Consider the following 13,951-nt stretch of genomic DNA (forward strand, 5'->3'; position numbering starts at 1 on the left):
TTAGGAGGACGAGTCACCATAAATTTCTCTGAGCTTCAGTTTGCTCTTTTTTCAATTCCAGCTAACAATACCTAAGTTACTAAGTTATTGAGAGGACTGGATAATATTATAGAAAGCAGAAGTAGAAAAGAATGGTTCAGATACAGGAGCCAAGCAGACCTGGGGTTCAACACTAAGCTCAATAATTACTAGCTCAAATACAGGGAGTTAATCTGTGAAATGGAGATAGGTGATTGTTAAGATTAAATGAGATAATGCATATAGTACCTAGCCCTTCCTCCTCATACATAGGAATTCCAAATTCTCCAAGTACAGAAATTTCTTGCGAAAGGAGTAATGAGGGAAACACTCTTCATTTTTTTTAGTCAACAAAATTGGATGACCCCCACATAGTGTGTTAAGAGCTACGTATTTGGGCTAGTTTTCAAAGCTCAGTTTAAAGCAGTGCAAGCGTGAAAACTGGTAAAAGCGCCTCCCTCACTTTCACATCCAGTTCCCCAGCAACTCTCGCTCAGACACCTCAACCTCAGGCTGGGTCGCGTGTTCCCTCCTTCCGGGTCAGCCTTCTCTACGCCAGCCCCGGCCCAGCCCTCCCGAGGTGAGGTACCGCGCGCCAACGCCCCTCAGGCACTTCCCGGGTTACCAGCCCAGGCACTCGCTCCCCGAACACTGCCCCTGTAAGCCCCGCCCGTCGACCACGCAGACTCCTCCCCCAGGTACTGGCGCGGGCCCGCCCATTCTGCGCTCCCTAGTTCCCGCGCAGGGGGCTGGACTGTACCTGAAGGCCACTCCGCTTGTTCCACGTGAAAATGGACCCTGGGTACCCGCTCAGAGCCAAGAGCAGTTCGTGGATCATTCCCACGGCGGATCTCGAGTCCCTATATCCGTCGTCCCCTCCTCCAACGTCCCTCCAGGGGACCGCAGGGGCGAAAGCCGCCTTCTCGACAAGCGCACACGCCCCTGGGACAGGCGATTTGTCCTGAATCCCAAGTGGCAAAACAACTGCTGCGGGAAGAGCGGAGGGGAAATATTACGGGATAGGCGCCCCCACGTCCCGGAAGTGTGCCGCGCTCGGCTGGGCCCACTCGCTCGCTCCTGCCAAGGTTCTGCTGGAGGAATCTCCGGAGTGCCCTTGCGCATGCGTCCTCAGTGCCCGAGTCGCCCGCTCGGACTTCCGGTTCCAGAGCTGGACTGGGAGGCTGGAGAGCCGGGGCTGGGGCCCGACCCTAAGAGGGTGAGGCTGGCCCGGGGGCAGAGATGCGAGTGGGTTGAGGGGCAACCCCAAGAAGGAGACGCTATCTGGGGTGGCCAGAGGGTGCTCTCGGGGCGCTTTAGCTCGGTCGGAGACCTCTGGAGGGACCGCACGACGGCTCCGAGAGTGACCTGGCCGGAGGGACCGAAGACAAAGAGGCCGGAATCCCGCACCCGCCGCTCCTAGAGTCGAGTCCCGCTCCCGCGAACCCCGCAGCACCCGGAACCCCTGGCCAGCAACCGAACTCGTCCTCAGGAGACCCATTACTACTGCCCCCTCGGACTCCCTCTCTCCACCAACTCAGTGTGACTCCCCACGCCCACCGGCCCTCGCTTCAGGAACCCAAACCAATCCTCCTAGTGCGCGAGGTTTCCCGTCAGTAGTTCCCGAATAGTTGCTGAGCGGTTACTTAGGCTGTGAGGGAAAACAAAGACCCAGTATTCAGTACTTGATTTTTGTCCCGGGTGGGAATTGGTAGTTGTGTAGTCTGAGGAGGCGGGGAGGATGTAAACGGTCCCCGGAAGGACTGCGGAGGTACTGGGGGAGATCAGCTGCCACCCGCTGGACAGAGGCTTTTTGCCTTCAGCAAGAGGGTGACTTGCCTTTAGATTCTCTCCAGCTCCAGGTCTCCCATATGGTTCGAACTCACTATGCAACATTGGTCAGGGGAGCTGACTGGGATCAGGTCTGGGGGGAGGTGGAAGAAGGGCAGACAATACTTTATACTTTGCTGCTTCCCGGGGCTGCCTTGAAAGTCGCCCCAAAATGGTAGCTTTTGAAAGGTCTCCTTCATGCTGTTTGGCTTGCTGTCCTTAAGTTGGTGCTACCTCACATGGCCACGTGGAGTATATGGGAAGTCAAACCAACCCTTGGCAAGACTTCAGACATATGAGTGAGTGTATTTCTTCTGATAGTGCCATCTCTCTCTACCCTAGGAAGAAACTCTTCTTACAGTTGAGAGACTCATCTGCAGGTGATTCTCCAAGGACATGGGAAAATAGGTGTAAGCCCTCCAACCCTTAAGTGGAGGGAAGCTGCTTTCTACTGTGAATGATGGCCAAACCCATTCTGAGAGGGAATGGCACTAACTCTGAGACGTTCCGACAGCGCTTCAGGAGATTTCACTACCAGGAAGTAGCCGGGCCCCGGGAGGCTTTCAGCCAACTCTGGGAACTTTGCTGTCGTTGGCTAAGGCCGGAGGTGCGCACCAAGGAGCAGATTGTAGAATTGTTGGTGCTAGAGCAGTTCCTGACCATCTTACCTGGGGAGATCCAGAATTGGGTACAGGAGCAATGTCCAGAAAGTGGAGAGGAGGCAGTGGCTCTGGTGGAAGATTTAGAAAGAGAGCCTGGAAGACCTGGACTTTCGGTGAGAAGGGAGGGGGAATTCAGAAGTGTGTGACTGGGAAGGGGCAAGGATAAAGGGCCATATTAAGGTATATACAGCTTTAAAGAGGGGCACAATCTGCTTTGGTGATGCTTAAACTTAGGGTCCTGGAACAGGTAACTTTTTCAGTTAGAGCTTATCTGGAGATGCTACCTGGGTGTACCTTTGCTATCCTGTCATAATGAGTTATTCATAGTCTTACAGGTTTTTTACTTAAGAGGGAAGAAAGGGGAGTTATGTTTTAGCTGTAGGTGGGTTTACTATTTTGAGCTTTTCTTTCTGGAGCTCCAGTTGCTCTAAGCTAATGGAATAAGAAAGACCCATGTTCACTGTTAATCCTCCTCCCCTGCCAAACCTAGCCAGGTCCCAAAAGGATGAACTCTTTTGGGGTATTAAATAATCTCCTCTGGGAATGCCCCTCATTATAACCTTGCAGTGACAATTAATGGGGGTTGTTTCTAGGTCACAGTCTCTGTGAAGGGGCAGGAAGTGCGCTTGGAGAAGATGACACCCCTGAAATCATCACGAGAGTTATTAAGTGTTCGGCAGGAGTCAGTGGAACCCCAGCCCAGGGGTGTAACCAAGAAAGAGAGGGCAAGGAGCCCAGACCTGGGACCACAGGAGCAGATGAACCCAAAGGAGAAGCTCAGACCTTTTCAAAGGAGCGGTGAGGAGTAGATTCATATGGGAAGATAGGATACCATTCTAAATTGGGAAGTAGGGTTGGGATTAGTGAGTGGGAAAGGGATTTCAGGAAATGAGTTGAAATTGTAGAGTATGCAGTTGTTGGAGACCTCCTGAAGGTATGTAGTTTAGCCCTCTGGTGTAGTATTCTTGTATTTCCTCTTTCAACAAGTCTGCCAGAGGATGACTTCCTAGTTTTTAATCAGAATGGAACTATTTTATTTCCTATTGGTAATGATGATACTAGGTATTTTCTAGATAAAAATTCTTTTGTATACTTGAAGGCACAGCCTCTTTTTAGTCATTTTCTTAATCCAAATTGAACTGTATTTGTTTCTTCAAGTATTACTCAGAAGCTCCATTCTTTTTTTTTTTAAAGATTTTATTTATTTATTTGACAGACAGAGATCACAAGTAGAGAGGCAGGCGTGGGGGAGGGGAGCAAGTTCCCCACTAAGCAGAGAGTCCCAGAACCCTGGGATCATGACCCAAGCCAAAGGCAGAGGCTTTAACCCATTGAGCCACCCAGGCGCCCCAGAAGCTCCATTCTTTAGACCTATTAAGGTTTTGTTATTCTCCTTTGGAAATGAAGTCTTCCAAATACCTAGTTAATTGTGGAGAACTAAATTATATTATTTGAGGGAGGGTCTGGTAGGCAGAGGCAGAGTAGGAATTTTACTTGAGAATTTCACTATACTTTCTTTTAGTAAAGCTCTACTAACTGGTGATTATTGTTTTCTTGGTAACTTTCAGGACTCTTCTCGGTTTCCCCATTGTCTTTGTGCCTACTCCTTATTGTTGTATTTGATTTTGTAGAACTTGTTTTTCTTATTTGTTCTCAGTTGAATTCTCTATTATCTGTTTGGGGTTTTTTTTGATCGTTTCTTTAACTTGTTAAGGTTGTTTTGAATTATGATCTGATCATCCAAGAAGCTAGCCTTCTCAGCCATTTGTAACAGTCTCTGTTAGCAATCCAGATGCAAGTCCCCCAAACAGAGACTTGCAGAATTAATGAGTTTTTGAACACCTACAATGCATTCTAACACCTTGCAAGGTACTCTGCAATAAGTAAACGTGCCTGTTCTCAAAGAGCTTAGGGTGTTATTTGAAAACAAATATGTGCTGAACTGAACTATATTGAAACCATGCCAGCCAATGACTGTTCGTCAATTTGTGTGAGTACAAAAGGGGTTTGGCAGAGTAAGAGATGAGGGAGGGCAGTAGGGAAGGCTTCATAGGGTGGCTCTGGTAAATACAACTTCTCATAGAATGGGTTAAAGTTGGATAGGAGGGACTTACAGGAAAGGCCCAGAGTGATGAATAGTATGCTGTGATCTAGAGAGGAGTCTGATATGAATGGACAGTGCATGGGAGGCACTCAGGTTAAGGTTCAGCAGTATAGTGTTTGAGCTGAGGAAGTTAGAGCCTGGAATTAGGTAGAACAGTGACTGCTGCATTTATCTGGCTATAAGAGGATAAGGGTTCTAGACTTGGATGGGGCTTAAGGAACAGAGCAGGACATCCTATGGGAGAAGGCTTTAGAACTTGGTGACATTGTGAAGGAAATGGATGAGTTGAAATTTCTCCCCTACTCTTTTTGCCCTTGGAATCACTCTGAGTTTAATTCTCTAGTGCCAAGTGGAGAACTATAGGAGATGGGAGGTGACTATTCCCAGCAGTACCAAGACCTCTTATAAGACCTGTAAGATTCCCAGCAGTGCCAAGACCTATAAGTGGTGAGGAGAACTAGGGAACAACATGGAACAGAAGTATTTGCTCTGAACAATCAAACAGAACCTTTTCCTCTCTCTAACCCTGCTCTGGAAAATAATCTCTTTTCTTTGGGTTTTATGTATTTTTCCCACTTTCTCCAACCCACTGAACTTTCTGAGAATACTTCCTTAGACACTTTCTTTATAAGCCTCTTGGATTCGAAAAAGACAGGTCTGAACTCAGAGGAATTTTTATGATCAATCCAAATTGTGATATCCTTTGTTTGCTTCCCTGCAAGCAGGATTTCCATTTCCTAAATCCGGTGTGGTCTCCAGGTTGGAGCAAGGAGAGCCCCCTGATCTGGGCTCCAAGGAGAAGGAACTATCAAGAGGCAGTCACACAGGAGAAAGACAAATGCATGCTGATCTGTTATCACCCAAGAGAGAGAGAAGAAGCTGGGTAGACCAGGATCACTGGGGCTTTGAGGATGAGAAGGTAGCAGGAGTGCACTGGGGCTATGAAGAGACCAGAACCCTCCTTGCAATTCTCAGTCAGACTGAGTTTTATGAGGCTCTCCGAAACTGTCATAGAAACAGCCAAGTGTATGGGGCTGTGGCTGAGCGGCTCCGGGAGTATGGCTTCCTTCGGACATTGGAACAGTGTCGGACCAAGTTCAAAGGTCTCCAAAAGAGCTATAGGAAAGTCAAGAGTGGTCACCCACCTGAAACCTGCCCCTTCTTTGAAGAGATGGAGGCCCTGATGAGTGCCCAAGTCATTGCATTGCCCAGTAATGGCTTGGAAGAGGCAGCCTCTCACTCTGGCCTGGTGGGCAGTGATGTTGAGACAGAGGAGCCAGGGCAAGAGGGCTGGCAGCATGAGGAAGCAGAAGAGGCTGTGGCTGAAGAGTCGGACAGTGATGAAATGGGCCAGGAGGCCACCTCCCAAGTCCCTGACAACTCATCTGCCCCTGTTCTTTTTCGAAGTCCCAGTGGTAAGAAGCTTTTCTTTTGGGGGTTCTGGGATTAGATTTGAGGAGTTATGAGACTGCATGTGCAGTCAGGAAGTCTAATGTTGCCTGTCAGCTTTGTCACTTAAATAGAACACAAAGAGGCAGGCACTTTTCAGTTCTATGTGTATTTCATTCTCTTGTGGGAAAATTAGATAATAGTACAGAGTAATTTTAGATATTTTAAATATGTACACTCAGAAAATTCTAGAGCTCTTTAAAAGAATATCATTCCATTTCTTTATTAAAATATTTTTTTCCTGATTATAAAATCACTAACAGCTGAGAAGAACCTGGCACTATGCTATGTTTAAGGAAAATATTTATTGAGCACCTTACACAAACTGTGCATTATTTCCCCAGTTCTCAATGTCAGTTTATTTTGTATTCCTTTTCACTTAGCATAGCATAGTGAAGGACTTCCCAAAGTTGGGGAAACATTTTCTAAGACTCTTACAGGAGATTCGCAACACACATAGTAAGAAATCTTAGTTTAACACTTGGTTGAAATATTTGCCCATGGATCTGTTTTTAAGTATTATTTATTACTGTTGATATAATTTGTATAACCATGTTGTTACGGAAAGAACACCAGAATATGAGTAGGGGGTTTGTTTCTAATCTTGACTACTAATCACCTTGGGTGACCTTCGATAGTCATTTGACCATTTTCGAGCTGCTTCCTCACCTGTAAAAAGGGGCGTGGCAGCAGGACTACTTCTCTTAAAGTTGCAGTTTCACTGTGAACAGCGATCTTTTCGTTTTTTTATTATATGTGTGTGTTGTTACTTCAGTTCTGTTACAGGTTTTCTTGTCTTCCTATCTTCTTTTCCCTTTCTCAGTATGCTTTTTTCTTTCATTCTTTTTTTGACAATGGAATAAATGTAGGTAAACCACAGACATGGCACATATGCTAGCTGCCATTATTTTTATGATCTGTTCAACTTTTTCCACTGCTTTTTCTGTCTTCCAGTTCTTTCCCCAACTCCTTTACTTGACAGTGAGTGGAGGGTGATAGAAGCAGCAGCATCTCCAGGTGGCTGTCAAGTGGGAGGAAAACTCTTTGAATCTCCTTTCCCTCTAGCCTGGGGACTAGCAAGGAGCAGAGTCTGTAATCCTACTGAAGCACTGCCCAAAGGAAGCCTGCAGCACTAGTACGGGCTCAGGCTGGGAGATACTTCTCACTTTCTTCCTCTTTCCAGCTTCCACCAGACCTTTTCTCCTAAGGATAAGGTGCATGACTATCAGGCTCTCACCTCGTATCCTTCAGGTCTGAATGGCCCTTCAGGTCTTAGCTATTACTGGGCTTTTTTGAGATTGTGGCAAACGAAGAAGGGCCATAATAGGGAATGGGCAACCGCGTGATTCTGCAAGAGACTGTTCTTTGGGGTCCTGAGTCATGCTTTGAAACACTTAATTCATAAGGAAGTAGAGCTGATGGAAAAATAGTGATCAGAAAAGTTAGGGATGACTCATGAGAGTGATTGACTAGGTCTTATTCCCCTGGCCAGTTATTTTCTAGTTATGATCAGAATTCCAAAGAAATTACTAGAAGAATGGGGAAATGCATCCTCTACTCTTGACTCAGTGTAATGAGTGTTTCAGTGATCTGGTGGAAAGACTTTTTTTTTTAAATGGCTAAAGAGAAAATAGGAATCAAGGTCCCTGTGAAATTGCTGTGGGATATAGAGAAGCAAAACATTCTAATAATGAGTTTGTATAGATTTTGGAAACAAAGTATTTTTACTTTTTCACCAAGCTTAAGTGGTTTTTCATCATACACTTGGTAGGACTGAGGAATAGAGGCTATAAAGCCCTGGATTAAGTGGTGCTGAAAATTCTTTTCTGGTGGCAGGTGTACACTGGGGCTATGAAGAGACAAAGACTTACCTTGCAATTCTTAGTGAGACTCAGTTCTACGAAGCCCTCCGGAACTGTCACCGCAACAGCCAGCTGTATGGAGCAGTGGCTGAGCGGTTATGGGAATATGGATTCTTAAGGACACCAGAGCAGTGTCGGACCAAGTTTAAAAGCCTACAGACCAGCTATCGGAAAGTCAAGAATGGCCAAGCACCAGAGACCTGTCCCTTCTTTGAAGAGATGGATGCTTTGGTGAGTGCCAGGGTTGTTGCCCCACCCAGTGACAGCCAGGAAGAAGAGACAGCCTCTTGCCCCACCCAGACCACCAGTGAGACCAAAGCTGAGAAGCAAGCTGAGGCTGCAGAAGAGACCATAGAAGAAGATTCTGAGGATGATGAAGAGGATACTGAGGTACCCCTGGGGGTTGTCATGACCCGTGCTCCAGTCTTATTCCAGAGCCCCAGTGGTAAGATCCTTTTACTTTTTGAGGTCTGAGTAGCAGAAGGGAGACAGTGGGATTTAGGAGAAAAATCAACAATCTGAAGAGTAGGAGACTGGCTTTTATACCCAGCTCTTATGGATTCTTCTTGTGACCACCTTCTCTCTTCTCCATGTTTCTTTTCTATTAAAGCAGCTCACAGAGGGGATATAAATTATTCACCTGCCTTGCTTTCTCATAATACATCATCAGTCTGATGGGTGCAAAGTTTATAAGTTCGCTCTCATCTACATCTGAGCTAGTAGGCAGTTTACCTAGGAGGGAGTATGAAAGTTAACATCTCCTAGGTAGCATGTTGTATACCCATAGTGGGATGAAGTTGATTTTGAAAGTTCATTCTTGTTAAATGTTTTTTTCCTCTACTTCAAACTTGCATACAGGTTGTATGTCTACTTTATTCACACCTATGAAAACCGAATAACCTCTTCAGCCACAGCTGGGCACAAGTCCGAGATTTCTTAGGGAATGGACTGTTTGAACCTTAGCCGTTGTGTAAGAAAAAGAAATACTTCACTATGGCTTCCCTCCTTGTGGGAAGAATAATTCTGATTTTGGAGTCATACATGTATGTGAATCTGAACTCTCTTGTCCATTAGCTAGCTGAATGACTCAGAGCAAGTTATTTAAAACCCTGTACGTTTGCTTACATATTACGATGTACCTCACTGAAGCTGATGTAAATGAGGTACTATGGTGAAGCACCTAGCACAGTGCTCAGGCACACAGTAAGTATTTAATAAATAATAGTTTTCTTTTCAAAATGTTCTTCAGATGTACATTCTTCAAGGGTGTCCCATGGAGGTGTTAATATGTTCCACTAAAAAAATGTCTTGTAAGTTAAGGAAGTGCTAAATTACCCTCCTCAGAGGCCCACAATACACACTCACATATTTAAGATTCTGAGATTTCATTAAATTTAACAAATCTCTGTTTCACGGGGGCATCTTACATGACTGAGCTTCTGGATAGAAATACTGTCTTTAGTGGGTACATAAACAGGCTGATGCTCAGTATTCCTTTGCTCTCAGATTTCGTCCAGGGAATTTGGGATCCAGAATTTGAAACATCTGAAAATTCTGCAAATTCAAAGTCAATTTGCAAACTGAAAACTTGCCAAGTATCTGCAAATTCACATAGCGTAGGCCTGGGGAGCCTGGTATTTGGCTCTTAGAAGAATATTAAAAGCTTAGCTTGGGCATTAGAGTAGTGCTTTGGGAACACTCAATGTTTATTCTTCCAGGGAAAAGAGACTGTTTTAGGGAGATATTTCCTAGCAAAATTTCTCTCTCAGAAGACCTTCTGTTCTTTGAAAGACACCAAATATTTTCCTACCCTGTTTTCATTCTCAATATACATTGGAATTTGAGGGGAGGGGGACTCAGATAGCTCTTTTGGATATAGAAATTTTCACGGTTTTCCTGGGTACTCCTGGACCTATCTTAAATCTCGTAGGTTTTCCTTGTTATACTGAGAGAGTTTTCTGAAGATGATGGGTATCCAGGAAGCATTAAAAGAATATATTAATCAGCCCCTATAACAGATGAGAAACATGTGATTGGTTACTAAGCACAGGAGTAAAAACACTGGAATTCTAATTGGTAGTAGTCACTGGGGATCTAGTGCTCCCTAATTTTTATCTTTAATCATCTAATATGATACTTACTTTACCCCCAGCACATAATATTGAGGAAATGGATAACCTTTGAAATTCTATTCTTATATCAGGTTTTGAGGCTGGATTTGATAATGAAGAGAATCTAAAACGAGATATTTCTGAGGAAGTACAACTACATAGAACATTACTTGCAAGGTCTGAAAGGAAACTGTCCCGGCATCTTACTCAGGGTAAAGGTGGTGAGAGTGAATGTAAATCAGGACAACAGTGGGCAACGACCCCAGGGGAGAGAAGAGGAAAACCAACACTCCCAGAGAGGAGTTTAGGTAAAGTTCTAAATCATCAGAGACCTTACTTGGGAGAGAGACCCTGTAAATATCTCAGATACAGCAAAAACTTTGTTCCAAATTCCCACCTCATGCATCAGATATCTCATCAAGTGGAAAATCCATATAAATGTGCTGACTGTGGAAAAAGCTTCAGTCGGAGTGCACGCCTCATCAGACACCGCAGAATCCACACTGGAGAGAAACCTTACAAGTGTCTTGACTGTGGGAAAAGTTTCCGTGACAGTTCAAATTTCATCACCCACAGGAGAATCCACACAGGAGAAAAACCCTATCAATGTGGTGAGTGTGGAAAACGCTTCAATCAGAGCTCAAGCCTTATAATTCACCAGAGAACCCACACAGGAGAAAAGCCCTATCAATGTGAAGAGTGTGGAAAAAGCTTCAACAATAGTTCTCATTTCAGTGCACATCGGAGGATACACACAGGAGAGAGACCTCATGTGTGTCCTGACTGTGGAAAGAGTTTCAGTAAGAGTTCTGACTTACGTGCACACCATAGGACCCACACAGGAGAGAAACCCTATGGGTGTCATGACTGTGGCAAATGCTTCAGTAAAAGCTCTGCCCTTAATAAGCACCGAGAGATCCATATGCGAGAAAAACTTCTGTCACAGTCAGCACCTAAGTAAGCCCCTGAGAATTTAAAGAAAGGATACATGCATTGAAATTGTTAGGAAAAGTCTTCCAATAGTAGATCCATCTCCTAGCTCTGCCCAACGAGCTTAGGAAACCCTCCAAGATTTACCCCACTTTGTCCATGTTTTTCCTGGGTCTATGAATTCCTAAGGTAGTTATCTTAAGAATGAAAGGAAGATTTCAGTCTCTCTCCTTGCCTTCACTGGAAATGAGAAATAACACCTTTATCTCTAAGTGCCTATGTTGTTTCCTTAATAGAGAGGATGTAGTAGTAGATCCCATGTATTTATTTATCCTGATACTCAGCTGCATTTCAACTGGAAAAACTTACCATGACAGCATTTCAGAGAGAGGTTGTGAGCCTTATTCTGAGTGGGTCTAGCTTTTTATAAAATAATGGAAATGCAAAAAAGTGGCTTTTTTTGTTCATATAAGTCTGTGCTCAGAATGACATCAGTCATGTCCACTCTTCATTTACCTTAAAGAATTTAATATCCATCTTGGTTCTGACCTATGAATCATCTTGTTAAAAGCCTAGGTGTTCTATATGGGGAAACAGTATAAACCTTATATAAATATTGAGGTGTGAACCCTGGATTTCTTAATTTCTTCAAAGCTCTGGAATATAATAATATATTTAGAGCATTCTAGATAGATTTTTTTTTTCTTCTATTCCATCTGATACGAATTTCATCTGTCCCTGCTGGTCCAGAAGTGCAAAGAGCTAGCCAGCGGGGTATGTTGATATGAGAGAAGGCATTTAAAGCTGCCAGTAGGGGGCTGTCTGCATTTCGCACACTCTAAACACCTAGTATAGTGTTACACGGCACCCCATGGTCACTGAATACTCATGTGCATTGAGCAGAAACAACTGCCACATACCCATGAGTTAGGAAACAGACCACTTTGTGCCAATAACTCTTTACCCTAATGGCAAGGAGGACAGATTATCTTTGGTCACTGGAATTGCCAATACTTGCACACATGCACATATTCAACTGTCTAGATCTAATTTTTTAAAAAGATTTTATTCATTTGTCAGAGAGTGAGAGAGAGAGCACAAGCAGGGGGAGCAGCAGGCAGAGAAGCTCCTGAGCAAGGAGGGAGCATCCTGCTGATGCAGGACTCATGTACAGATTTATTTCTAAAAGCTCTTCAAACACAAGTGTAATTCTGATCTATATAATCAAATAGTATTGAATAATTGCCCACCTGTTCATAGCAGTAATGATGAGCCCTGTACAGCACAAGGTAAATAAGCCCTGTCCTTATTTTTATAACCTAAAACAGATGACACTGACATGGACAAATAATAAATGCACATGTAGAGCTGCAATAGTTTTAGAGAAATCTATAAATCTAGTAACATTTTGCATAAATGTTAAGGTCTAATGCATTATAGTTTTCTATAAGAAAAACCTGGGAGGATTTTCTTCTCTTTATTCAGGAAGGCTTCATGAAACAGCAAGTGTTCAAGGAAGGAAGGTTACTGGGTAAGTTAGGGTGGGATGAAATCCCCAAACCAATCACAAAACTGAGTGTTGAGTGGGTGAGAAATGGGAAAATTGGAGAGCAAGGTGTTTTACGCAGATGGAGCCAAGAGCAAAGGACAGACTGTAAGGAAAATTAAACAAATCTTGGAGCTGCACAAAATCTGAGGAATAGTATTATCTAGGCTACGCACGAGGCAGAGAACTGCCTTAACTGGGACATGGAGTACCGGAGGCAGATCAGGATGTGGTCCCATCCACCTATAATAAATCAGATACTGCGCTGTTCTTATTGATGAAAGAGCCAGCTTGCACTAGAGAAGAAGAATGAGCTGTTTGAGGGGACTAGCTCCTATGGGAGACAAAGGTCAGAAACTAGTATCTTGAGAAGATACTACAGGGGGCAGGTCTGAGGAAATGTGAACAGATGGCTAAGGTCTAGGATAAGTAGCTGTTTCATATTCATATATAATCAGAGTCCTGTGGCTGGAATGAGGTATTAAAGAGGAGAGGGGAGATAGAATATTCTGTCATTCATAGCTTGCTATGTTAGGTGAGAGGTTGAGTAGGGTTTTGGTATTGAGGGATCATACTACAAAGAATTTCCTAATGTTTATTAGGACAAGATGGTATCTCAATTATGTGGCCTAAGGAGACAGGAAGATAGAAGAAACACCAATCTAAAGCAGTGCCTCAGGATTTGAGATGGTTTAGTAAGTGTGTCTTTTAAATGTGTTTTTTTTTAATATGGGAGATTACTGTCTTTAGTATATTTATGGATAGTTGTGTATAAAAAGTACTGGTTGGGGGTATCAGCAGATATGAATTCCGGTTCCAGATGTCTTGTGTGTAAGTCATCCTGTTTCCATCTCCATAAAAAGTACTGGTTGGGGGTATCAGCAGATATGAATTCCGGTTCCAGATGTCTTGTGTGTAAGTCATCCTGTTTCCATCTCCCTTTCTGTAAAGCAGAATAATGTTTACACCTTAATCTGCCTCTCAGGGATACCATGTTAATAAAAATTAATGTCTATAAAGTACCCAGTGTTTCTTCAGATGGTTCACCCCGTCCCACGCCCCACCAAATATACATGTGCAAATTACTAAGTTGTTGTTGCTAGGAAAAGAAATTTTTACTCACTTTTTTGGCTCCCTGTGTGGGCTTACCAGAAGTATGCCTGTTTGAATCTTTATGTGCTAGACTGAGAAACAAATTAGGATGTGGTAGAAGAGAAATTAGAATGAAAATTCTGTGGTGTCTATATCTATATCCATTAGTACAGTGTATTCGACCTGTCATATTATTATGACCTGTCATAACTGAGCATGGAGAGTAAGTCTTACTTTAAAAGACCCAGTACCAGCCTCCCTTCTCCCCACCAACCTCCAGGTGAAGAGAATGTACCTAAGGAACAGGGCAAAGGCAAACTCTCTTACTGGGGAAAGCCCATTTCATCTCA

At 43.9% G+C, this 13,951-nt stretch overlaps 2 protein-coding genes across 25 annotated transcripts in view; one reads left to right on the forward strand and one right to left on the reverse strand.

Annotated features, from left to right (window-relative positions):
• The window catches only part of TUBGCP4 (tubulin gamma complex component 4), a 38,281-nt gene extending 37,158 nt beyond the window's left edge, over positions 1-1,123 (reverse strand). For 3 of the 5 annotated variants that reach the window (XM_082735429.1, XM_082735428.1, XM_082735426.1), the window contains exon 1: positions 779-910. In XM_082735429.1, coding sequence (XP_082591555.1) covers positions 779-856 — 78 coding nt within the window. In that variant the 5' untranslated portion in view covers positions 857-910. Of the gene's footprint in view, positions 1-778 lie in introns of all 5 variants that reach the window. The other 2 variants (XM_082735425.1, XM_082735427.1) reach the window with 2 other exon arrangements.
• Positions 788-13,531, forward strand: ZSCAN29 (zinc finger and SCAN domain containing 29). 20 transcript variants are annotated; one of them, XM_082735411.1, is made up of 7 exons: positions 1,137-1,627; positions 2,188-2,620; positions 3,101-3,305; positions 5,337-6,026; positions 7,897-8,367; positions 10,126-13,287; positions 13,373-13,531. In XM_082735411.1, exons 2-6 carry the CDS (start codon positions 2,303-2,305, stop codon positions 10,992-10,994), a joined length of 2,553 nt encoding a protein of 850 aa, XP_082591537.1. In that variant the 5' UTR covers positions 1,137-1,627; positions 2,188-2,302; the 3' UTR covers positions 10,995-13,287; positions 13,373-13,531. The 20 variants fall into 20 exon arrangements, with proteins under 20 accessions (XP_082591534.1, XP_082591537.1, XP_082591544.1 ...); XM_082735418.1 differs by having other exon boundaries at positions 2,188-2,452; XM_082735400.1 differs by having other exon boundaries at positions 1,137-1,611.
• The last annotated feature ends 420 nt before the right edge of the window (positions 13,532-13,951 follow it).

Source organism: Mustela nivalis (assembly GCF_964662115.1).
Source record: "Mustela nivalis genome assembly, chromosome: 6".
NCBI classification, from domain to species: Eukaryota; Metazoa; Chordata; class Mammalia; order Carnivora; family Mustelidae; genus Mustela; species Mustela nivalis.